We start from the raw sequence: 23,891 nt of genomic DNA on the forward strand, positions 1-23,891 counted from the left end.
CTTTAGGGACCAAGGCAGGTGAACCACATACCCCTGTCACTTGCCTTATAAGATATAGACTGTCATCTCCTAGGTATTATAACCAAAAACTGACACTGTGTGTCAGAAATTAGAAAAGGAGAAGAAAGGAAGAGAAAGAGAACCCTCCGTACTCATTCACTGATCCTCAGTCACCTGACAAATCGCTCACACCCTAACCCTGTATTTTAAAGAGGCATAAAAGAGAGCTGAACAAGAATCACTTTATCTTTTTAAATTTTTCAAGGACATATTATTCTCTAAAACTATCAAATGGATATACGTTATTAGCATTAACATATAATGTTTAACCCAAGTGAATCACTTTAAATTCCTAGAAAACCACATTTTTCTTCAAGCAGGAAGTCTGCATAGACTAGAGTCCTTATGATAACAATCAGTACTCAAAAATGATTCACTGTCGTTATCAGCATTAACTAACATTGTTTGGTGCTGTTAACATCAATGCTAAAAACCGCTCACAGTCACCTAGCGCTCTTTCTGAGCCATTACTATAAATACCTTTATGAAGGAATTCATTTAATCTGCTGTATAGTCATTCCTAGCACGCAGGTGCCTTCCTCACCATTTTAGAAAGGCAACTGAAGTTCAGAGAAGTCAAGTCACTTGCCCAATGTCACACAGCCGGTCCGTCGTAGAGCTAAGGTAGAACCTGGGCAGCTGGACTCAGGACAACAGGCTCGAAAGCAGTGGGTCTCCAACTGCTGTGTGATTGGAGCCACCGTGGTGGCTTCTTAACACACAGAGCCCCGGGCCTCACCTAGAGCCTTGGGTCCTGAGGGCCCAAGGCGGGGCGCCCGGGGCTGTATGTGTAGCAAGCTCCCGGCGCTGCTGCCGGCCCCAGGATCCCATGTGGAGAACCACGGCTCTACACAGTACGGCCCCCATCTCTCGCTCACGACGGGACGCACAGCCCAGCCCCACGGGGCCCACGGCGCTGCTTCTGTCTTCTGATTACCACGGGTCTTCAGCGGCGGCACAGCCACCCCCGCCCGGCTGACTGCACGGAAACGCAATCTCCCTGCCTCCTCAAAAGTGTCTACATCTCCCGAGAAACGTTTGCTAAGAAAATCAAAAGGGCACGTTACTAATGGTGGGGTCTAGGTAGGTGCAGTTTATTGTACCATTCTTCCCACGTCTGTGTTTGAAATGCCACCTGTTTAAACATTAAGAATTTGTTCATTTAAAGCCAGAGGAGAGCCCAGAGACAACAGACACCTGAAAAGGACAAGCACTGCAAGGAGAGGAATGCAGACTGAAGTCCCAAACTGCAGGGCTACTAACAGTAGCGGCTCTGGAACCCAGAAGCATGTCACCGCGACAGTCGCACACCACAGCAGCACCCTGACATGCTGGGGTCTCAGCCAGAGTCACCCCCAACGGCGGGGAAAAAGGGCCATCCAAACTGTGGCCCCCTGCGGCGGGCAGTGTCCAGGTGCAATGGCCTGCGAGTTCCTGTGGGACCATCCGCCCTCTCCGCCACTCGGCCCAGCGTCTGGGAACCACGTGCCCTGTCTGCCTGGCGGCGTCCTTTTTAAAAAAATATTTGAATTTATTTTTTATTTACAGTTACCATACAATGTTATATTAGTGTCAGGTGTACGGCATGGCAATTATACATTTATATGCCCTATGACGTGAACCCAGCAATTCCACTTCTGGATATTTATCTGAAGAAATCCGAAACACTAAATCAAACAGACATGTCCCTACGATCACCGCAGCGGAATTTACAACCGCCAAGATGCGGCAGCGGCACAAGTGCCCATCGATAGATGAGTGGATACAGAAGATGTGGTACATGTCCGCAACGTCCAAGGATGAAAGCCTGCCATTTGCGACAACGTGGACAGGCCCAGAGGGTGCCACGCTGGGTGAGAGACGTGGCGTTCTCCTTCCAGGCAGGTGTGACTCTTCCCTCTCCCTGGGTGCCATACAGCACAGAGTGGACTCTTCATAAAAATGCACAGTTCCCCCAGCGTTTGCTGGTGGGTGAGTTTTCCCCTCGGCTTTGAGACACGAGTAAACCCCGGAGCGGGGGCATCATTAGTGAGATAGGACAACCGCGACAAGCCGCTGAGCAGCGCGGACGGCTCCCCGAAGGCGAAGGCGGAGCGAGAGCGCCGAGAACACACAGAGCCCCGGTTACAGATCGGCGCCTCGCTGACCTCCTCCTGACCCCGCCTGGCCTCATCTTCCCCACTGGCCCACGGAGGAGCTGTGAGGAGGTCACGTGGGAGGCGCCCTCCAACCCGCAGAGTCGCGGGCTGTTTCTCAGGTGGCCGGGAACCCTCACCACAGAGTCTTTCAGGAGCAGGTGCCAAATCGGAGTCAGTCCCCGACGTGAGCCCCAGTCAAAACATTACATCCAACTTCTGGGAACATTTTTAAGGCAGCATTTCTCTGGTTGGAACCAGAAATGTTTTCCTTTTTACCTTCTCTCATTTCTAAATAATCTGGATATGAAACTCTTATTATAAAAATTAATGTGGGAATAAAAGTTTTATTATGAAAAGAGCGGGTGTTTGTCAGGAAAATGTACTTTTTCGGCATCAGTTATGGCCAAAAATGACGCTGCGGAGAACTTCCCTTGGGCTCCAGTCCGACAAGTCTAGGGTGTTCCATTTCCAAGCTGTGCCCCTCCGGAGTCAAAGACAGAGTCCTCCCTCCTGACGGAAGAACCTCTCTGGAAAGCGTGCCCGGGGCGAGGCGCTGTTCCGCGCCGGCGGGACAGAGCCAAGGCAGCCCTGCGGCTCACCGTCCTGGGGCCACGTCCTCCCCGTGCGGGTCGGCAACAGAACAAGTCACCTCTGAGAACATAAACACGGAGGAGATTTATAGCAAAACCCAAACGTGGGGATGCAACAGAGAGCGGCTGGTGGCTTTTCAAGACAGGGCGGTTTTCAGGGACGAGCAGCCTGATGAAGTGACATTTCAGCCCCGAGCTGATGGGCAAGAAGAAGCCTGCCACACTGGGGAGGAAGTTGGATTTCTTTCTTTCCTTGGTTTTTTTTTTTTTTGGGGGGGGGGGCGGGATTTACTTTTTATTTGTACGTTTACCAGTATATATTTTTACTTTTCAGTTACAGGTGACGTCCCATATTATTTTGCATTCATTTCAGATGTGCACTACAGTGGTTAGACATTTCTGTAACTTACAAAGCGATTCCCCCGGTAAGTCCAGTGCCCACCTGGCTCCACACGCCGTTGTTACAATATAATTGACTGTATTCCCTACGCTGTACTTTCCATCCCCAGCCTACATTGTTACTGCCAATTTGCATCTCTTTTTCACCCAGCCCCCGACCCCCTCCCCTCTGGCGACCCATGTCTTCGAGTCTGTTTCAATTTTGTTTCTTCCGTTCTTTAGATTCCACAGAAAGTGAACGGATTTCTGGGCAGAGGGGAGGGTTAGTACAAAGGAGTAACAAGAGGAATGAGCCGGGCATAGTCAGGGGGAAGGAGAAGCCGATGCCCGTGCTGGGTGGGCACGGGGGCGGGGGGAGCAGGCGAGGCCGAGAGGCGGCCAGGGCCGGCGGCCGACGGTGTTCGTGAGTGGCCCGCAGGAGCCCTGGCGGGCGATGCACTTCCGTGACTGAAAGGGCACATTTAACTATCGGAGACAGATGTGTGGCACCTTTGGAGCGCTTAAAATAGCATTTGGATTCAAACCCTAGAAGCAGCTGCAGTGTTCAACAGCAAGACAACGGTTAAATAACTCACCATGTGTCACAGGATGAAATACGACATGGAATGAAGAAAAGAAACTTTGAGAGAACGTAACATACCATTGGGCCCATCCCCATGATGCAGATATATTTTGTTGTTTGTGGGCAGAAGTCTGCATGGACAGAAGGTGGCGTTTGTCACCCTGGTGCCCCCACCTTATCCCCAGTCCCTAGAATAATGCGCCTGGCATTTACCAGGAGTTCAAAAAATTCCACTAAATGAGTGAATAAATGTATAAATATACATGCACACGTATGTGCATATATTTGCACAAAATGACCAAAAGAAACAATCAAGATAGGACCTATGGTTATTTATGAATTCTAATATTTTGCATACTTTTCTCTGCAGCAAGCTTCACTCTTCAATTTTTCCATGATGCTGCAATATTTTTACGTGGGATGGGGGGGAGAATCAACATTATTAAAAAATAAAATAGCCTTAGTTCTGATTTTTCAAGCAGTCAGCACAAATGAAAAGAGTCTGGTAGTTGTGTGGGTGATAATGTCAGAATGTAAGTTATTTTCTGGTGTTGTTTTTAGAATACAAAACATGTTTCATTCCGAGCCAGGCAAACAGCTGCCCAGAAATCCACCTTCTGCCTCCCCAGTGTTCTTGAAGGTCCTGGTTAAAATTATCCCCAAGGAATTTGCAGTAAGGGTCCAGACCCACAATACCAATTAAGAAGCCATCTACAAAGTCCTTAGTGCCCAAGGTTCACAGATATTTTCAGATGTACACTCAATATTGCCCAGCGATCGAACTTTGCTTTCCTTGAGTGTCTGCCATGTCCCTCCAAATGACTCCTTCACACCTTTTCCTCTCTCCACAAATGCCCCTCCCTACCCCCAGCCCTGCAACCCCCACACCGGAGATCCTGCCTCAGATTTAATGGAGGAAATCTAAGCAATCAGCCACGGGGTCCTTCATTATCCCATTTCCAAAAGTGCAGCCCTGCCACCTCTTCCCGTCTTCCTGGTGCCGATACCTGGTTCCCCGCTTCCTACGACGGCAGCCAGCCCTTCCGGCTGCCCTCTATCCCTGCCCCTCTTGCCTTCTCAGGTGCCCTCCTTCTAACATATCCCCCTTCCTTCTGTCCCATCGGGTTCTCTCTGCGCAGCAGGTCATGTCCAGCTGCAGAAATCTCTCATAGTTCCTGTTGCAAAAACAAACACACAAACAGAAATGCACAAACAGCCGCTGACCCAATTCCCCCCCGGCCACGCCCTCATTTCCCGGCTCCTGCACTCAGCCAAAGCTCTGCAGTGAGGAGTAGGTCCAAAGCTGCCTCCTCTCTCCTCCCTCCCCGATGATGCGTCCACCCTCACCGCTACACCGGGCAGGGGAAGGAGGGCGGTCTCCAGGATGCCATCAGTGTTCCCAGGCGGCAGATCCAGGGGTCACTTCCCTCAACTTCCCTGCTGTCCGGCCGCCTATAACACACCTCACGCCCCCCCCCTTTGAGACACCCTCTTCCCTTGGCTTCTTGGCCGGCTCCTCCTCCAAACCTGGGAGTGTGCCCAGGGCTCTACCTTCCTTACGCGACTTCATCCAGCCCCTGGCCTTCCCAGCCACGTACCTGGTGATGGCTGCCCAACACACACTCCTGACCGCCTGGTTGACACGTCCTTCTGGACACGTGACAGGCACCTGACACCCTTCATTTTCTCCTCCCCAAGCCTCCCATCCAGCAAACAGCTCCACTGCGCACCACGCCCAGACACCAGGGACGTCCTCACCACATCCATCCCCAGGAAGCCCGGGCCTTCCCCTCCACACACTCCTTCAGGCCCTCCCTGCCCCGCCGCAGCCCGCACGCCTCCACCTGCTGCCTGGACTATGGTCACAAACCCCTAACCTGCCCCTGGCCACCCGGCGATCTGTCCTTGGGCAGCGGCCAGGGGGCCTTGTCCCTCCTCTGTTTGGGTGCCCGCTCTCCTGGCTACTGCACTCTGATGCAGGCTCACAGAACCACGGCAAGAAACAGGCCTTCAGCCCCGCACAGCCCTTTCACAGCTGCTCCAGTCAGAGAGGAACCAGTTTGAAAATGGTTACTGGTCTTATCGCCGCGGATCTCTGAGGACCTGAAACCACAGAGGGACTGAGGAAACACGACGTTTCTTTCTGCCAGAGTAACTAGTCCCAAAAAGCAGTGCAACGGGCCCTCTGGCTGGGACACTGCTACTATCGGTCCCCGAACAAGGCGGGGCAGAAAGGGAGGACTATGCTTAGAGCCGACAAAGCCACAGTAGGTATGTGATGAGCAGTTTTATTTACGATGTCCACGTGGCCAAGATAATGGGCAAGAAGAATTCAGGCCACACCTAAAAGGACTCTTAAAAGTTGAATAGTCTGAAATATTAAAATATTTTCAGCATAGAACATTATGACTCACCTTCTCTATACTGTAGTGACCTTATGATACTGGGTGTCCATTTAGTTAATTAAAAATAATACCAGCACAGGGTATAAAAATACATTAAGTGCTACCAGAAGTTATAAAATAAAGTAAACCCAACACTCACGATTGTATAGTTGTCCCTTGAGAATGAATTTATCCTGTATTCGGCATTTTCTACGCCTCTTTCCATGCATCTACCTGGGGTCCCTCTGTACAGAAGGATCTGCAACCTGCCTTTGCACTTGATACTGCAATTTGGTGATGTTTGAAGGCAGCACATGCCACATTGTTGCTACCATTACGCACTGTTCTGTCACATGGATATGACCTAATGCACTTAACTAGTCCCATCTGAGAGTTACCAGGATTCTTGATTGCTAAGAACAATGGTGCACGCAGCCCCGAGTGGATGTTGGGGGTGGGGGGGGGGGAGTGTATATCCTTATGAGTCTATCTATTGGATAAATTCCTGGCAGTACAATTGTCAGGACAAAGACTCATGTATTTTAAACGTGGGTGGACACAGCTACATTGCCCTTCAAAGAGGTTGTTCCAATTTATACTCTCAACACTGTAGCATCTAGCCTCACACCTTGATTACCGAGAAGACTGAGTTCCTTCTTTCATGTATATATAATAGCTATAGATCTCTCTATGTACCTATTATCTACAGATATAGACACATATATACCTATTATCTATAGCTATAAATCTATATATATATGCACTTTATATTTATACTTATATTTATCCTGGCTTTGCCTGTCAGGATAGAGAGATGCATAGACATATCGATCAACAGAGATAGAGACTGATATAGAGAAATATATAGATCATTTTTGCTTATCCATTTTTGCCACCTGTTTTGGGGTAAGTTTGCTTATTTATTTATAATTCCTGCAAACTGAGGAATTAGCCCTCTATTTATCACACACAATGCCAACTTTTTTCCAGTTTGCTGTTTTTGACTTTGTTTTTGAAGTTCTTTCCAAACATAAAGCTTTATCGATCTTTTTGTTTATGGCTGACAGGTTGTGCGTTGTACTTAGCCAGGCTTTTCTCACTGCAAGACTACAAACAGACTCACTGTAAGGACTTTTTAAAATAAGATTTCAGGAAAGTAAAAACAATGGTCTGGCAACCCCATGCTGCTTCTAATAGAATAGTAGCCAAAATTTATTGAGACTCAGCTTCAGGCAGCATGCGACCTCCGAAGCCATTTGCACAGCAGTTATTCCCAAAGCAGGTAGAAGAAAACAGTGCTTAGCTGCAGCCCCGGAAACTCCCCAAACCCTGGCTGCGCCCAAACACACACACATGTGCACACATGTGCTGGACATGTCCACAGCTGCATTTCCATGATACTGGGGAGGTGGATATAGATACAACGCCTGAAGGATGCACAGGTTTCCACGGCCACTCCAGCGACTGTCTCAGGCATGCAGTGCAAAGGAGGACCATCGGCCAAGTGTAAGGGCTTTTTAAAAACAACGTGGTCTTTCTTTAGATCTTTTTCTTATTAATCCCCTATTTTGCTAGAAACAATCCCGAAAGGGTTGTTCTACGACAGAGGAAGACAGAAAACAAATTCATCAGCAAAACTCAAGAGAAGCATCACCTTTGAGAGAGTGGAGGTAAAACTCAGCACAGCTGCACATACTCTAAAACAAAGGCGTGTGTATGTGTGTCCCGGCGTGTGCGTGCGCGCGCCGGCCTGTGTGCATGCACGTGGGGGCATGTGCGTTCTTGTCTGGCTGCAGGGAGAGCTCAGCCACGGTAGATGAAGGGACGGTAGGAGCTCGTATAACACCAACTACTGGTTTCTTTGCAGCTCCCTAGCACTTCCCAGCAAATTTGATGGAGACAGTTGTTTTAAAATGTATTTTTAGTGTACATGTAAAAAGCGAAAGAGTTAGCATATGCTGAACCATATTTTCCAGTTAAACACAAAATAATTTTTAAAAAATCTACCAGAAACAAGTGAAGTTTACAAATCCAAAATATCTTGCTTACACAGTAACTCCCAACGCCAGCCGCTGTGGCAACAGCCAAGCCATGACGTGCCTCCTCCAAGCGCAGACTCCTGAACGCCATCCCCAGACACCGCGGCCCAGCCCTCATGAAGGGCCCAGGCATCGGCATGTCAAAGCCCCTCTGAGGAGTCCAGGTTGGGGTCCACTGCTCCTTAGAAAGTTGAACCAGTCTTCTGCAGGGGGACTTGGCCTTGTAACACCTCCTTGAGCACTAGCGTCACCTCTGTCCCTCTCCACGCTGGGTCTGTGAAGGTCATTGCCTGAACGGGACAGACTCCACGGTGCTGAACAGAGCCAAGCCATGCCCTGGTGTTAGTGTGTGCGCTCTGAGGCTGCAGAACGATTCCCCTCTGCGAACCCCTAGCCTCCTCTCAGGGAGCGCCTTAACACTGTGGAAATGTTGTTCACGAGCACGTAGACATAAAGAAAGAGACCTAACTTCTTCTTGGGCTTAGAGAAGGCCTAGATTTAACAACAAAAATAAAAGAATGGAGTCCTTCTAATTCTACAACAAAACAAAATGTGAAGTGTACTTTTTCTGGCCAGCAAGCAAATGAATAGGTTTAGCAGGATACACAGGAACTGCAGAAACCCAGAGAAACCATGGTCTCTAAAGGTCAAATTAACATTAATTCTTGCTGACTAAAAGTAAGAAGATCAATGCTAAGTCAGACAAGAATGTCTCAGCTCATAATGTAGCCACTGAAAAATGAGTATAAATTAGAATTACCATTAAGTGGAAAAGAAGGCATCGAAAGGCAGGCCAGCCAAGCCCAGCAACGCGTCCTGCAGAGCTCATCTGTGTTTAGGTTCAAGATGTTACTGGGTAGACTGTTTAGGCATTTTTAAGCCTCTCTAATATAGTTTTCAGCAAGAAGAATGTGTGGTAGTTACAGTACCCACAATTTAATTTTAGCCAGATGCTTTCCCCAATTTTTAAATTTATTTTTAGCCCACCACATGGCTTCAGTAGAAGCTGAAAATGAGACTTAGACACAGTTTTCATCACATATGCAGAGTGAAAATAGTAACACTTGGTGTATTTTGTACAGATTATTTTTCAGGAAGGCAATAAAATGCACTGTGAAATAATGTAGTTTAAATATGGGAAAGGTACTATCTAAAGCATCTACAAGCAAGTAAGAAATGTAAAGATAAGCCATATCGTCACTAATTTGTATGGCAGCTTTTATTTGGAAGATCTTAAAAGTGTTTCAAACAGAATCAGCCGTCAACGAAATAGCAGCAGTGCAAACATTTCTTAAACTACATTTTTATCAACTGTACAGTAACTGACCACACTGGAAAATGCTTAAGCCCTCTCTTACACACACACACACACACACACACACACACACACACACGCACACACGCACACCCGCACACACATGCCCCCTGGCTTCACAGGGAAGTAACAGGCTGTCTCTCGTTTCGTTACTCTGCGGTCCGGGTTTGCTCGCACAGCAGGAGGTGGGCGCTGGCAGGCGGATGAGAACCACCCCTCGTCCAGCTGAGTTACCCCAGCTGTGATGTGAGAACTGCGGCGATGCCTGCCTACCTGAACCTTGCACTCGGTTTACTTGCACTTCACCTGGAACAAAGGCCTCCTCGTTTGCAATGGGAAGTATAGGAAGGGTCATCCCTGGGTACCTAATGCGGCACATGGGGACGTTCCAGAAACCTCCTGGTTTGCACTGAAGTCAACTTCAAAAATTACTATCCATAATCACATAACAAGGAACAGGAGAGCAAAGTGTTCACCGAGAAGCTATAAATGAAGGTCAACTTACCGGAGATGTAGTTAATCGAAGGATGCTGCCATTTTTTATTTCATTGCGATTCTGGAAAAGAAAAAAAAGTCTTTGTAAACTTTCCCACTGAAGCTTGGTAAAGAAGAGAACAAGGCAAGTATAATCTAGTGGAGACTATAATAGGCATTCTTATGTCTGTTTATCCTCGCTTGAATCCTTTTTAATTGTTTCTACAAAGAACTTTAAACTGGCTACCAGATGTGCTAACTTTATATCAAGTCACAGACAACATTCAGCACAGAGGAAGTGAATATATGTCCAAAGAATGGGACTACCAGGCCCAAAATAGCAAACAAAAAAGCAATTTTAAAGGTTTTAAAAGGCTATGACCTACCTACTATTTCTACTAAGAGATGCCCAAGACAATTGAAAACATATGTCTACACAACAATTGTACATGACTGTTCACACAGACATTATTCATAATAACCCAAAAGTGGAAACCGCCTGACCTGAACATCCATGAACTAAAGGATGGATAAACAAAATGCCGTATATCCATTCAATAGAATGTTACTCAGCCATAAAAAGAAATGAAGTGTTGATACATGCTACAACATGATGAACTTCGACAACATTGCACTAAGTGACAGAATCCAGACACAAAGTCTGCCTATTGTATGATCCCATCGATGAAATGTCCAGAATTGGCAAATCCACAGAGACAGGAAACAAGTTAGTGGAGACCCAAGGTGGGGGGCAGGGGAGAGTAGAGACCAAATGCGAATGGGTACAGGGTTCCTTTGCTGAGTGATGAAAACACTCTAGAATGGTCTGTGGTGATGGTTTTACACATCTATGAATATACTAACAACCACTGAACTGAACCCTTTAGAAAGGTCAATATGGGGGGGGAGATCATAGTCAACAAAGCGATTATTTTTGTAAAGGTTATTAAGGGGCTTGGTCATCTGTTAGATCCTGCTGCCTGTTGCCTTCAAGTTAAGCACAAGGAACAGACACGAGCGGGTCCCAAATCAGTCGGTTCCCACCGGGCACGTACATTTGAGGCGAGGGTTCCGAAGCGCTCAGTGAGCATCGCTGGCACTGAAAGAAGAATTTCACGGCCAGATTTATTTTCTGCCACCAGAGTATGCACCCCACTCCGCTCACGGGAAGCGACCTCATGGCAGTCCCAGCTCTGAGGGCCGCACCTGGGGGCACCCAGGCCGGGAGGGTCAACAGCGGGCTCTAAGGCTCCTATCCTGCCTCGTTTAAGACAAGCCACGAGCTAGGATTCGCTCAGGGTGCGGCAGGTGCTCTGATGGGGTGGGGAATATCTCAGGATAAGATGCCATAAACACAGAGAACACTCGCTGTCTCCCCGGGCTTCAGGGCAACACGGTCCCCCAAAGAAAATCTCATCTGAACAGCGTATACCGAGCACACACCGGCCCAAGCGCCCACCACGGCGGAATCAAACCCTCTGTGGGTAAGGCCAGCCCCGTCCACAGTATCCCCAGCCAGACACCTTGGGTGCCCCTTGTAAAAGCCACCTTGTCCACCATCCATTCCCGGACATGTGCAGGCAGGGGCTGAATGACTGCCTGCCGGCGGGCTCAGAAACAACGAGGTGAAATGAATTTCAGTCATTTAAAAAAAAAAAAAAAATCTCCTTTCAATTCTAAAAGTCTGACTCTAGGAGAAGTGGAGAGGAAGAGTGTAAATGCTAATGACAGAACTTCAGAGAGGCTGATAACTTCATAGCGCGGCGCTCTCCTGCTCCGTGGCTAAATGAATTGAGGAATAGAGTTCGAAGATGAATCACCACAGAACCCCATTTATTAGAAGCTTAGGAGGAACGAGGCTCAGGGTAAGAACCAGCAGACAGCTCACTGAGCCCCTCAGATTAGATACCTGTTGAGGTAAGAGCCAAGGCAAGTTCCTTCCCAGGGGAAAAAGGGCTCAGCCTCCTCTTCCCGAGCAATAGTCAGGAAGGGAAAGGCCCTGGGGAATGAAGAGGCCAGGAGGGTGAGCAAAGATCTCTCCTCATGGAAATGTGGGCTGGGGATGAGGTATTTCTAATAATAGCGAGAAACTAACACTGGTTGAAGAGCTCTGGGCTGAGGGTTTTTTGGTTTTTCGAAGAGTAACCATCACAACTCTTTTCCCATTTTAAAGGTCAAAAACCAAAGCTGCTGAGAGGGTAAGTTACTTGCGTGACATCACCGAAGGGGAGGGGAGGGCTCCCACCCATCACCACGGAGGGGGCGGGGAGGGCCTGACCCCCCGGGCTGCGCTGCACTTCCCTGCAAAAGGGGAGTTGACCCGGACGTTACCTTTATCCTTACAGGGGCGAGTTCATCGACTGCTCGACATCCACGAGAGCACAGACCAAAAGCGAGCTTAGCAGATGCTCGGCAGGTTCCCAGGGCCCCCCGTGGATGTGGATTTGCCTGGCCAGCCCCACAACCGTGTAAGCCAATGCCTTGCAATAAGTTTCTCTGCATGTATCTCCAGCTGGCTCCGCATGTCCGGTTGACCCGAGGCACGGCGAAAGCTGCACACTGCAGAGCACCCCTCACTGCCCGAGCAACACACTGGCCAGCTCTGTCCTGCCAACCATTGTGTTGGTGACGGCGGGGCAGCAGCTTTGGACAGGGCCCATCCAGCAGCAGTGACCTGAGCCGGGGCCGCCTTTCTCTGGGTAGACTAGGAACACCACTAAGTGACATATAAAAGCATGTGGGGAAGGAAAGAAAAAAAGGGAAGGAAAGAAAAAAGGGGAGTTCCCTCTCCCCAAGTGGGGACAGGAATTGTGCAAAAATGAAGAATGTATCCATCAGCGCACAGCACCAAGAAACTGCCCCGCGCTCCTCGTGGGGAAATCCTCTGTCGGCCATGTGATCGTCACGTTATTTTTAGAATTGTGGTGCTGTGTCTTAAAATGCAGATTTCTAGGGCTCCCCCTCCAGAGCCACTGACTCAGGGCACTGGGAAGCTGGCCTTTCACTATGGGCCCCCAAAAGTTTCGATCCTCCTAGCCCAATCCGAGGCGACCCAGCACAGTTAGAACAAGGGCTCTGCATTTCCAGGTAACAAAGACCAAGGCAAACGAGACAAAACCGGAATAAGATCTCACCTCACACCTGTCAGAACAGTTATCGTCAAGAAATCCACTAACAACAAGTGCTGCCGAGGGTGTGGCGAGAAGGGACCCCTCGTGCACTGCGGGTGGGAAGGCGGACGGGTGCAGCCGCTGTGGGAAGCAGTGCAGAGGCACCTCAGGACATCAAAAACGGAACTTCCTAAGGGCCCAGTGCTTCCACTTTGGGGGATATATCCGAAGAAACCCCAAGCACCAGTTTGAGAGACTCTATGCACCCCTATGTTCATTGCAGTGCTGTTGACAGTAGCCAAGATCTGGAAGCAGCCCAAGGGCCCATCAGGAGATGAGTGGATAAAACAAGCTGTGATGCACTTACACAGCGGACCCCGGCTCAGGCATCAAAATGAAGGACGTCTCACCCTCCGCAACAGTGTAGATGGGGCCGGTCGGCATTATGGTAGGTAAAACGAGCCAGTCGCAGGAAGGCAAGTGCCATATTATTTCACTTATATGTGGAGCCTAATGAACAAAATACACTAAACAAAACAGAAACAGACTCATGGACACAGAGAACAGACTGACAGCTGTCAGATGGAAAGGGTGACGCGGGGCTGGGTGAAAAAGATAAAGGGAGTAAGCAAAAAAAAAAATAGAAATAAAAATAAAAACCAAAAAACCTCACAGACACAGACAACGGTGTGGTGATTACGGGGCGGGGGGGCCCGGGGGGGGCGGGGGCGGCAGGGGACGGGATACAGGAGGGAAAACCGGTGATGGGAGGGGACTTGACTGGGGTGGTGAACACACAATACACAGGTGATGTGTTATAGACTTGGACCCCTGACACCTGTACAATTTTATTAACCAATGTCACCCCAATAAATCCAATAAATAGATAAGTAAAAATTAAATAGGAGAAAGAAGCAGGAAGAACATTGCTGCGGGGAAAGGGCCTGACTCCTGACGGCGTGCGTGCGGAGGACGGGCGCTCGGTTCCAGCTCCGCCCCGCCGCTGCGACGCTCCCGCCCGGCCGCTGCCGCCCGGGCCAGCCCCCGACGGCCCGGCGTCCCGCTGGGATAGCCGCGCTTCCCCTCCGGCGGCTCGCAGGCTCGGGCTCTGTGAGGCCTGGCTAACAGCTCAGGCAGAAGGCTGTCATTGTCGGCACACTCTGCCTTGGAACTTGTTTTCCTCAGTACGCCAGCTTTCTCTCTAGCCAGACAGATGAAGAATAAGTTCCTGGTTAAAAACTCCAGCTCTGCCTCTCTTCCTGTTACTTAGCAAGGAAAACAGAGAGCCGGGGGCTGGGGGGGGCGCATGTGTAACCCCACAATCAGGCCCCGGAGGGTAGGCAGCTCCAAGGATCTCTCCGCCTCCCTCTCTCTGTTCCTCCCCCAATCCCAGACGTGACAACATCATTACTTTGGATGTATTTCTACGAAGTTACGCTCACTGTTCTTCACCCCCACTGCCCAGCTGTCACCAAGACTGACTTTTGCATGGACACCTGACCCCTGTGTCCTCTGTGTCCATCTGGGTGATCTTCGAACCTTCGGGCTGAAGGAAATAACTGGGGAGAGTAGATGATGTGCCGGTTGCTAGGCTACAGTGCGGTGCCTCCACAGAGAGGACTAACATTTGAGGAGGGGGTGACGAATACCCAAAAATAAAATCTGAACCCCCCCTCACCCCGCAAAGCCAGGAGAAAAGGGACTGAGAGGTGGGGTAAGGGAGAAAGGGCGGCAGACTGCTGTACATGAACATTGCCCAGACGTCCAACTCCGGCCTTCCCCAGCGTCACGTACCCTCGGGGACAATGTCCCACTGCCCTCTCTGTAGCTTTGGCCCCTCATCTCCACCCACTCACTGAAGGACTTGCGTTTGGCTCCACTCTTTTTTCTTGCCCCTCTTGAGTCTCTTCTCCGTTGTTGTTTTTCTTAAGTCATTTTACTCTTCACAGCACCAGATACCCGCAATACACTCCCCCAAACCGAAGGAAGAAAGAGCAGGACAAGCACTAAGTAAGATGCCCGCTGACTACCGACTTGCAGAGTGTGCACAGGGACCTGGGAGGGGAGGGCCTGCCCCGCGTGGAAGGTGTGCTGTCTCGCAGGCGAAGGCCCCGTGACAGACGTGCCCAGTGACAGGCAGGGAGGGAAGTGGGCGGGCAGCGCCTGGGACTCCAGGGACGCAGTGAGCCCGAGGGGACCAGTGAGGAGGATGCCTGTCCCCCTCAGCACTTTAACCAACCACTCGTAGAAAATAAAGAATAGAATGTTTAGCAACATACTTATCCTAAAGGAGCACGCATTAGTAAATGTTCACTACTGCTGGAAATTAAAAAAAAAAAAGGCACCCACTGAGAAAGGCAGCAACGTTGCCTGCTTCCCCGGCAACCAAAATCCTCAGCTCCAGGCAGAACCCAAGTCATGCTCATGTCCCTTCAAGGCCCTCGGGTAAGAACTGACTGCATCCAATTCCGTAAGAAGTAACGGAACGTCGTTGTTCAGGTGTGAGTGTTGAACGCGGCCTTCAGGTCTGAGTAGCCAGTGCCCCTGAGCGCAGCAGCAGCTGCGGGGGACAGTTGCAGCCACCTAGGCTGTGGGGCCGGTGTCCGCAGAAGCGCTGTGTGACCATCGGAGGCTGAGGACAAGGGTTCACAAAACCTCTTACTGCGCCGCTGTCCTGGGAGAACAGTGGGAAGGCGGGGACGACGGGCCAGCGGGCCCTGGACAGGGGGCGGGGGCGCAGTGGACGGGGGGCGGGGGCGCAGTGAACGGGGGGCGGGGCGGGGGCGCAGTGGACGGGGGGGCGGGGGCGCAGGGGCGCAGTGGACGGTGGGCGGGGGCGCAGTGGACGGGGGGGGGGGGGGGCGGGGGGCGGGGGCGCAGTGGACGGGGGGCGGGGGCGCAGTGGACGGGGGGCGGGGGCGCAGTGGACGGGGGGCGGGGGCGCAGTGGACGGGGGGCGGGGGCGCAGTGGACGGGGGGCGGAGGCGCAGTGGACAGGGGGCGGGGGCGCGGCCCGGGTGGGATCTGCGCCAGCGAGCCTGCCCTGCCACCGTGGGCAAGTCGATTGGCTTCGCTCTCCTTATGGACAGAGGAGAGGCGAGGGGCCCGGTGTCCAGGGTCATCTCTGCTGCCCTTTAACCCTCAGTAAAACACACCAAGAGGAAACGCTTAAGACCTTTGAGCAAGATTACTGATCTCAGGAAGGAGGTGTTTCAGAGAAACGTATCTGACAGCAGCCGGGACTCAGCCAAAAGGGAGTGGAGGCACTAAGCTCAGCTAAGGAGGTGGAGCGAGTTGAAGAAGGACCCCCGCCACCGCCGCCCCCTCCCAGAACCCGGGGAGTGGCGCCCCCTAAGTCAGACTGCAGGCTCCACCCTGCAGAGCCGGCTCTGAGCACCTCCCGGCTCCAAGGTAACAATCCAACAAACCAACCCGAGATCTGAAAAGTTCATAAAGAGTAGATTCCGTGGCAAATATATATGCCTTTCCTCCCAGACGTCATTTGAAGGAGAATAAACAGGGACTAATTTTGGGTGGGTGGTTTCGTAAGGTTTAACAAAAGTCTTAAACATGGTCAAAATCAAACTCTGTCCATTGTTCTCTATGGAAACATCAGTGTGCAGGTATGCGACAAAAGATGTCCATTGCATTCTTTTTTAAAATGGAGACAAAAAAAAGAAAAAGAAAATCCAAGTATTCCCATCATTCACTGATTCACTGTCTCTTAAGTCAAAACCACCTTTCTTGGGGCCCAGTCTGGAAAAACCATGGAGCGGCTCTGCCGCATTCCCCCTTTGCCACTGGGAAGGATGCTGAGCTTCACCAGTAGAGAGCGCTGAAGTGCCCCCCCAGAGGACCCGCGGAAACCTTCAGGCCTCCTGCCCCTCCAGCCCCACCTCCCCTCCCCGAGGACACCTCCGGGCAGTGCCGCTCACTTCGCCTTCCAGCACAGGCCTGCGTCCTCCCCGAGGAGGTGACGTCGGGGGCAGCCATGCACCCTCTCGGGAGCCTTGGCGGAGGCGCAGTGCCGGCTCTTAAATCACCTGCTCCGCCCCAGACACGAGGCTTACCTGGCTGTCAAGCCTCCTTTTACCTCTTTCATAGAGAGCCGGTTTCTTTAAATTACAATTTTAATTTAAAGTTACATTTTATTTACTGTTCGGCTGCTTCCCGTACGCGCCCCGACCAGGGATCGAACCCGCAACCTCGGCATGTGCCCTGACCTGAATCCAGCCCACAACCCTTCGGTGCCCCGGAGGCCGCTCCCACCAACTGGGCCGCACCGACCAGGGCTTCTTTGAATTTTCCCCGTTCAAATAATGGTAAAGTTAGGCTATTCTGATTGGACCCTCAGTGCTCTATATCAAGTCTTCCATGTGTCCCCCAAAATGAAGGAAAATTTATATAGCTATGGTCAAGCCGGCCGATGACATGTAATATAGGCACGCAAGTGCTGGTATAAAAGAATGTTTAATAATACGCGGACCTGTCACATTTTGTGAAGTGAAAAATGTACGCTGCAAAACAGGATGGCAGATGAAGGGGTCACGGAGATGTCAAGTGCAGCACAGGGAATATGGCCAATAATACATAGCTGGTATGGCGCCAGGCGGGCGCTGAAAATACTGGGGGGTCACTTGTTGTAAATCAATGTCTAACCTCTATGTTGTACACCTGAAACTAATACTATTGTATGCCGACTGTAACTGGAAAATAATATTAAAACAAATAAGCAAAAATAAAAGTATTACAGTATGAGTCCAAACTGATGGAACAGCAGACGTGTGTAGGCACTAAAAAAACTCCGATGGCCAGATAGGTAATCGCACGAACAATGCTCTTCACCTGCAACATGTTTAAAAAAGGAAAAACGAAAAGGAGAGGAAGCAGAGGAAATGCCTGATATCGTGAGTACCTAGCTGGCCCGTCCAGCTAAAGAGGGCTGTGAGTGTTCTTGGGGGAGGGGGCCCCTGGCTTGGCAGGAGGGACCTGCCCACGCTGGGGCGGCCATGTGGGAAGGGCCTTCTCATCCCGTTGACGTGGAGGCCTGATTGCCGGCCCCTCCCCCTGCCATCAGCTCTAACCTACCCCCTAATTAAAGGACACGTGCAAATGTTTAAAGTGGGTTGTGCAGGGCAACGTAGAGGCTGCGGTTCCCAGAAACCCACCAATTGCCGGAGGAGAGGCTGCACTCACAGCAAAGGAGCTCCTCTGGCAAAGTCGGCTTCCCCTGCCGTGGCCCGGCGTCCGCAGGGACCGCGCACACTGCTATGGCGAGGCCACAGCGGCTCCTCGACCTCTTCAAGGCAAAGCCAACAACAGGCCCGGGAAGGAGAGGGCGGCGCAGACCCTCAGAGCAGAGGGCCACAGAGCCAAGCAGGGTGGGAATGCCAGAGAAACAGGGGTGGCTGAGCCGGCCGGCTGGCTCCAAAGAGGCAGCGTGGGATCACGTTGCATCCTGAGCACACCTGCTGTGGGGTCAGCCACCCAGCGCCTGGCGTCAGACGGGTGTGATTCAACCCCGGCTTCACCACTAACGGCTCTGTCACCTGAGCGCCGGGCGCAGTGCCTGGCACAGGGCAGATGCTCAGTGAGTATTCAGTAAGTGAATGCAGGCCCGGGACAGCACCTTTGGGCCCCTGAAGACAGGCACCGTGAGACCGTACGTCATGGAGACTGAAGGAGACAGCGCAAACAAAGCCTGGGCCTGGCCGTGGTAAGGACTCACTGCACCACTCGTAAGGGAGAGGCGGCTTCGGGCTGGGTGCCGGCAACACGGCAAACCTGCCAGACTAAGACGGGGGAAGGGAACCTCAGGCAGAGAAGCACGGGTCAGGCCATTTTGTTCCCGTCAATCGGGAGCCTTTGTCCTTTCTTTTTCTCTCTGGGTCATGAGTGTTTTGGCAGTCTTGGAAGCTTAGGGAGCTCTTCTCTGAAAAACGTTCTGAAATGTATAAAATAAAATACATAACCTTGCCAAGAAACCAACAGTCATCCAGATATCTTAAAAAAAAACAGATCACAGTAATATATATGCTACTTCAGCAGTGCGGGTATCAGCAAACTTCTTCCAGAGTGAGCCAGGTATTTAAATATTTAAAGCGCTGCAGGCCAGCGGGCTCTGTTGCAGCCCCATGACACATAAATACACGGGCGTGGCTGTGTTCCCATCAATATTATTTACAAAGACGACAGGCAGCCGGGATTTGGCCCGCAGGCTGACTCGTGTATTCATGGAGGAAATAACAAGATATATGCTAAGGCCTAATGACACCCATAATTTCTAAGTCAGTAGAATGGTTTTAAATGACATTCACAACAGTCACAAAGGGACAGGACTACGATTTCTGCGGGTAACATCAGCACAGACACCGCTTACACACTGCGGCCGCTGCCCACACGCGTAATTGGCGTAACGCAAAATGCCCATTTTCCTACAGGCGTAACTTTCTTTCTACACACGTTCATGGGCCTCGGGTCAAAAAGTAGGTGTGCATGGTTCTTAGAAGAAAATCCAAATTCTACTGTGGTTTCAAAACCCCAGCCTGAGGCGGCCCTGGCCAACCCCCGCAGCCATCTTACCGGCCACACTTCCACCCCCGCTCGGTGTCCCGTCTCCATCTGCTCCGTGTCATGCCACGCCCGTCCTGCATCGGGGCTTTCGTGCTGGCTCTTCCTTTCCCTGCAGCGCTAGGGTCTGCCTCTGCCTTGTCCTCAAGTCTTAGCTCAAATGTCACCTCTTCAGAGACACAATACCCGCCTGACGCCTTACCGCACTCTCGGCCCATGTCCACAGCTGGGCGTCCAGGGCCTTGTAGACAGGGCCCACAGAGCGCCCCAGAGTGGCACAGCCGCAAGGCGAAGACCAGCACCCAGACATTAACCGCAGGTAGCACAAATCCCAAAGAGCAGAACGGCTCCCTGCGCCCCGAGGGTCTAGTCTGGTTTCTCGGGGCTCTCAGAGTTGGAGGAATAGGGGCTGTACGTCCCTGAAAACGATGTCCGCCCTCCCACAGCCTTATTTCATCTACGTCTGGTTGTATGTACACCTGAATCAAGCCAAGCCATATTTCTGATCTGCTCTTGAACCTCTACTCTATGGTTAGCCCAGCGCACCGAACCTCAGCGGCAACACCTGCCGCACTCTGCCCCCCTATCTTATCATGTCGCCCCCTTTATCTCCTTGGTAGCGCTCACCCCAATCTGAAAATAAGGACCTGGTTCATTTTTTTATGTTTCCTGTCTGTCTCCACAACCATGAGAATATATGCAAGAGAAGAGTGAGAGTCTTCACATTTTGTTCATCAGCAATGCCTAAAATAGTGTCTGGTATATCGAATATGCTCAAAGTACTTCTTGAATGAACTGAATCAATAGTTGAATCATAACTCAGCCTGGAGCAATAGCCACAGTGTATGCGTGAACTAAAACTCACTGGCCGCTCATGCCTCTAAAGGCGTAAATACAGGTCCTCCCTTCCTCCCACGGTGCAGACAAATCACAGGTTCTTTTTCCTTTCCTTCCCTGCCTTCAGTCAATCAGTAGATATTTCTGTCACATCGACTAGGAGGCACAGGTATCACTGAGCACCTTTTTTTTTTTTTTAGAATTAAGATATATTTACTCATGCTCTGCTATCAATCCACATTCCCAACGATGCCAAAATGGAAGCGACCCTACACCACCACCCTCTCCTAAGCCACTGAACCAGGCTGCCCTAGCACAGACGCCAGGTCACAGCCAGCCCCAGACGTCGGCAGCCACCGAGCTCCCAGGCCCCCGCAGATGTCGGGAACCAGCCCCAGAAACGTGCTGTCCCAGCCCGAAGAGGAAGGGCCCTGCTCTGAGAAGGGGCCAGGCAGAGGCCCAAGGAGGGCAGGGCTCCCCACGTCTCCCCACGAGAGAAAGGCTGGGCTTGAGCCCGGATCCCACGGGAGGGGCCTCCCTTCTAGTCTCTCTTCTCTCTCTCCAAGCGCGAGGAGGGAAGTGAGAGTTTGAATAGGCTTTTCCAGAGGAGTTAGTAGGGGTGACAGAGGTAAGAGAGGAAATTAAACAGGCAAACCTCTGAAAGTATTAAAAAGCCATCCTCTCTCCTCTGAGCTTTCTTCTCCCCTTCACGCGAGCGCGCACGCCGCCCTGGGACATCCAGGCCTCGTCTCCAGAGGCTGTCCTGACGTGGGCGCCCACCCTACCGGCCCAGCACCACACAAAGGCCCGTCCGATTCCGCGAGGGAGGCTGTGTTCCTCAAGAGCTGATCCAAAGTAACCACCGGAGAAAGCATTTCTTTTGTAGACTTAGCCTCTGCCGCAGATGAGACTCTGCATGGTGTGTGGGACTAGGCTAATAAAACCACTTTGGAAAGCAGTTGGAAAATATCTAGTCAAGTCTTATCTTCTCTTTAAATGAATGACAGTGCCTTTTAAATTTTATTTTATTGACCGTGCCTTTATTTTAGAGATGCAATTCGAGTATGTATTTTTTAAATAATTCATAAGCTTTGGTATTTTATTTACTTAATTTTTTAAATTTTACTTATTAATTTTCAGAGAGAGGGGAAGGGAGGGAGAAAGAGAGGAAGAGAAACGACGATTGGTTTTGCCTTTCGTGTGCAACCCAACCTGGGACCAAACCTACAGCCCAGGCAGGTGCTCAGACCGCGAAATGAACTGGTGACCTTTCCGTTTGCAGAACAATGCCCAGCCCACTGAGCCACACCAGTGAGGGGCACAAGCTTCACTATTTTAAATGCTTCTTGTTAAACATCTCCTAACGAATCCTACTGTTCCAGAATACTGCAGCACCACTGTTGGTAAGTGACAAAGTTGGGCCAAGGGTGATTTTTATTGTTTAAATCAGGAAGCTAGTTAGTGGCCCAGCTGAGAGCTGGAACTCAGATGTTCTGACTCCTCAAATGCGCCCTCGTTAGAGGCTGTGGACAGGAAACCTATATAATGAGGGAGACAGAAAAATGTCAGGCATGGGCGGCCTTGACTTTAAATACAGCTGAAAGCAAAGGCTACGGCAGCCTCTGCATTCTATTCTAGAGAAACCTTCCAGCGGGGCCACACGAAGACGTGGACGAGGACGAGGACGCTCGTGACAGTACTGTGGCTGGTCATGCCCAAACTGGCAAACACCTGCCTGTCGGGAGAAGAATGGATAAATCAACCGGTCCTTACTCATGCCATGGGCTGTTACACATAATCCATCTAAAAATGTAACTTTGAATGAAAAAACTGAATCGCGGAAGGTTACCTACAGCATAACACTAATTTAAATGAAACACTGTATATATTATTTGTGAATACACACATAGGTAGAAAATCTACAAAATATTCATGAGAATAATATATACCCATTTCAGGCTACCATTTACTTCTCGGGGGGTGGAGAAATAAGTAGAAGGAGAGGAAAAATGATGCAGGAGGACTTCCGCTGGACTTGCACGTGGTTAAAGAGATGATCTAAAGTAGCAGGCAAAACGTTAACATTTATTAATCCCCAGAGGATTAGGTATAGGGGTATCATATCGTTTTCTGTTCTTTTTTGATATGCTTGAAATATTTCATGATTAAAACATTTTAAACTACTATTCAGATGAATTCTGCTTTCAAAAACATTATCACCAGCGCAACACTCAACTGTCTGAGTCAAAACTGGTTGGATGTCTTAACATCTGTGAATTACTTGGTAATGAGGGAACAATTAACGATAAACATATATTTAAAATCCATGTGCTGACTTAAATTAGCCTCACACAATCCTGCTCTTCTTTCCCCGCCAACAGTTACATTCTTAAAACAACCAAAATGAAGTCTTTTTTAAAAAGTGCCTATTAGTCAAGCCAGTGGTTTTCAAATAATGGAGTTCTTTTGTTCTACAAAGGAAAAACATCCCTCAGAAAATGCCTCAGAACCTACCATAGACAAAGCACTATTGTATTAATATGCATACATTTTATGCACTTAGGTTTGTAAATACGCAGTTTATTAAAATAATCAGTGGGAATAATGAGGCCTTCTAATAACCTAAAAATAATATTTTAAAAGGTCATATAAATCAAGTAGTATCTGGTATTATAGATGATCATTACAATCACATAACAAACTTCCACATACAGTTTGGTTTTGTGCTTTGTGATCTTACTCAGCGTGGAAAAGCTGGGAACTTTCACACAGTGCCCCAGCTTTCTGTCGCTGCTGCTTAACAAATGGCCACCACCCGAGGAGCCTAAAACACTGCAGATGTCCAATGTCACATCTCTACGGGGCAGGAGTCTAGCAGGTTTTAGCTGGGCCCTCTGCTCAGGGTCTCACCAGCCTGAAATCAAGGTGTCAGGTGGCTGCGTCCCTACGCAGTGGCCTCTTCCAAGATCATTCCAGCTGCTGGCAAATCCATTTCCTTGTGGCTGTAGGTGACCAAGATCCCTCTTCCCCCATTTCTTAGTGAGAGGTTGGCGGGGGACCACCCTCAGCTCTCCCCTCTGTAGCCTTCTCCACAACTTGGCGATTTCTTGTTTTCCAGGCCAACAGAAGGGCAGCATCTCTTTGGTGCGCCCCCTCCTTCCGAAAGGCCCACCTGATTAAGTCAGGCCCACCAGGAGAGCGCTCCTTTGATTAACCCAAGGCCAACCTTAACCGCACCTGCAAATCTCTTGGACATACAACATGACAGGGCCACAGGAATGACATCTTATCATAGTCACAGGTCCAGACTACACGCAAGGGGAGAGAGCGATGGTGGGCATGGAACGAACAGCAGACGTGACAATCTGCAAGACCACCTGGGAGCCTGCCAACCACATGAAGCATGTCGCTGT

At 50.2% G+C, this 23,891-nt stretch overlaps 1 protein-coding gene across 4 annotated transcripts in view; it reads right to left on the reverse strand.

The window, feature by feature from the left end:
• The window catches only part of ELMO1 (engulfment and cell motility 1), a 456,019-nt gene that overhangs the window by 301,114 nt on the left and 131,014 nt on the right, over nt 1–23,891 (reverse strand). For all 4 annotated transcript variants that reach the window (XM_054571360.1, XM_054571362.1, XM_054571359.1 and 1 more), the window contains one exon: nt 9,993–10,043. In XM_054571360.1, the coding sequence (XP_054427335.1) occupies nt 9,993–10,043 (51 nt within the window). The remainder of the gene's footprint in view (nt 1–9,992; nt 10,044–23,891) is intronic.

This window comes from Pteronotus mesoamericanus, unplaced genomic scaffold, assembly GCF_021234165.1.
Source record: "Pteronotus mesoamericanus isolate MK-2021 breed Mesoamerican mustached bat unplaced genomic scaffold, CSHL_Meso_final contig_220, whole genome shotgun sequence".
Lineage (NCBI taxonomy): Eukaryota > Metazoa > Chordata > Mammalia > Chiroptera > Mormoopidae > Pteronotus > Pteronotus mesoamericanus.